The sequence below is a fragment of the Corapipo altera genome, unplaced genomic scaffold (genome assembly GCF_003945725.1).
Source record: "Corapipo altera isolate COAL_440 unplaced genomic scaffold, ASM394572v1 63014, whole genome shotgun sequence".
In the NCBI taxonomy this organism is placed as follows: domain Eukaryota; kingdom Metazoa; phylum Chordata; class Aves; order Passeriformes; family Pipridae; genus Corapipo; species Corapipo altera.
In genome coordinates this window covers 1-2,422 of record NW_020889036.1, presented here as the reverse complement: position 1 = coordinate 2,422, position 2,422 = coordinate 1, and the positions used below count along the sequence as shown (strand labels likewise).

The window sequence follows — 2,422 nt, the reverse complement described above, 5'->3', positions numbered from 1 at the left end:
GAGGGCAGGGCGGAGCAGTGGCCGTCCCACCTGTACAGAGCTCAACCTGTTCCCCCAAACACACTTCCCACCTGCTTGTTTTGAGCCGGTCAACCCTTCCTCTGGTGTCATGCAGAAATAAAGCTGGAAGTGCAATCCTGGAAGCAGTTTGGGACATTACTAAAGAGGGAACTCTTTGCTAAGGTATAATTGTCCTTGTTTTCTTCTGCCTATGTGGAATAACGTGAAATAATTTTCCTCTTCTCTATCTGGGCTGCCCCAGAGTGTTAATTTGTCAGAGTAGTTTTGTCTTGAAACATTTTTGTTTCCAGACAAGTCTTTGCCTTTTAAAATTGCCTTTTGCTGGGGTTTGTACAACTCCCTGTTTTCCTTGGACAGATGCAGGTGTGAAGAGCCTTATCCCAGCACCTCCTGGGCAGGATGCATTCCATGTGTTTTCTCCTAGTTTTGTGTGTTTCCAGGTGTTTTTTTCTTCTAGATTTGTGCCTTTTTAGCACTGTTGATGTGTTCACTTGCTTTGCCTTTGATCCTTGGATGACTGAGAAGACTGAAGGTGATGGGGTGAGAAGGGTGAGGTTTCAGGGAGGAGAGACCTTGAGAGCTTCATGAGCCTGAGGGCAGGTTTTGAGGAGGAGTGTGCACTGAACATGGTTTGCTTAGAGGCTGGGGGAAGTTGTCATTAGACAATGCATTTGTAGTGCAAGTGGCACAGGAACACGATGTTCATTGCTATGGATGGAGCACACTTTGGGCACCAAACTGTTGTAAAATCCCTGTCTAGTTAAATGGGGAAGGCATTGCTGCACGGGTGGGCCTTAATTATTTGTCTGGGATAATGAGTACCTGGAAAGGAGTGTCTTGTGCCCAGGGCATGTAGAGCTGAACCATAAAGAATGAAGAAGAGAGAGAGAGATCTGTGAGAATGAGCACATGCAGAGCAGGCCACAGAGGAAAAGAATAAAACCAACCTGTTGCCTACATTATATTTTCTGTAAGTGAAACAGGACAGAAACTGGGGTTTGGGTGTAAAATGGAATGAAGCAAGGTGTTTGTGCTTTTTTTTTTTTTTTGTGCTAGCTGTGTTTCTAATACTTTGTTTTCCTGATATCCAGTTGGACAAACTGTTTTTAGCAGAGTGTGTGTGCTTTTTGGCTTTTTGCTTGTATGTTTGGCTTGGTTTTGTTTGTTTGGGTTTGGTGTTTTTTTAACCAGGCACTGGGATTTTTTTTTTTGAGTTATCATGACACCTTTTCATGATAACTCCTCTGGACTCTTTGCTACACTGTCACTTACAAACAGTCGTCTTTTTTAATTAATTTTTCCAGTTCAAGGCAGGGGTTACAGTGTTGATGTGTTTACATGTTAAATTCTCCATCTCAGAGAGGGAAGCCTACGGAGACTGAATTTGGAGTAAGTAAGATCAAGTGATCCTTTGATGGTGTTTTGTTAAGAGCTAATGAACCAAACCCCTTCCTTTTTCCACACTTTTGTGGCTGCTGAGCTCCTTTTCCATGTGCAGTGATGGCATATTAATGCTCTTCAGATTAGAGTGGGGAACCACTTCTTTTCCTGTGGATTTGTAGTGTGTTTTTCAAATGAAATACTAGCAAATGAATCAAAGTGTTTTGCAGTGTTTACAATGGAAGATCACACACTTAAAAGTGTCTTCCTGGTGAAATTTCAGACCTAAATATTGTGTATCTTTTTGTCTTTGTAGTGATGAAGCAACAGTTCTCTCAGGGACAAAGCTTGCCAACCAAGTGTTGCAGGAAGTTGAAAGGGATGTAGACTCGTGGATATCTGCTGGGAACAAGAGACCTCATCTCACTGTTGTATTAGTAGGAGACAATCCAGCCAGTCATATCTATGTCAGGAAGAAGATAAAAGCAGCTGCAGCTGTGGGTATGTCATAAAAGTGATCCTTTGGTAAGCACAAGATACTGTTACTTAAAAATAAAAGAATAAAGCAGGAGGAATCCCCTGTTTTGTCTTAATTCAATCTTGCACCATTTTCTTCCTCATCTCCTCTGCTGAACCTAAAGAAAAGAAATTGCCTGGACATAGGAAGAAAGTAGTTTTAATGTCACTTGAGTGGGAGCCCTAAGTTTAATTCTGTATTGAAATGTTGTTAGGAAAGAGTTTTTCAGCCTCAGACAGGTTTTTAGACTAAATGACCAAGCTGCCCTTAGATTCCTTTCCTGATGCTAACGTGTCTCCTGTTTTTTGTTTCCCTCAGGCATTTCTAGTGAGATCATTGTGAGGCCTAAAGACATTTCTGAGGAAGAGCTCTTAGATCTGACAGTGCAACTCAACAAGGATTCCAGAGTTAGTGGTTTGTTAGTTCAGCTTCCTCTGCCAGGTGGGTGCCACCTTTGGTCCCATTTCTCCTCTACAGTCTGTGTGAGAGGAAAGAGTGTGAGGC

The 2,422-nt window shown here is 42.3% G+C and overlaps 1 protein-coding gene across 1 annotated transcript; it reads left to right on the top strand.

Moving 5' to 3' along the window:
* Positions 1–197: 197 nt before the first annotated feature.
* LOC113942134 (probable bifunctional methylenetetrahydrofolate dehydrogenase/cyclohydrolase 2) lies at positions 198–2,400 on the top strand (the record flags this gene model as incomplete). Its single annotated transcript, XM_027633271.1, has 3 exons — positions 198–561; positions 1,718–1,902; positions 2,237–2,400. Coding segments are annotated over exons 1-3 (354 nt in total), but the record flags the coding sequence as incomplete, so codon positions are not given.
* Positions 2,401–2,422: the final 22 nt, after the last annotated feature.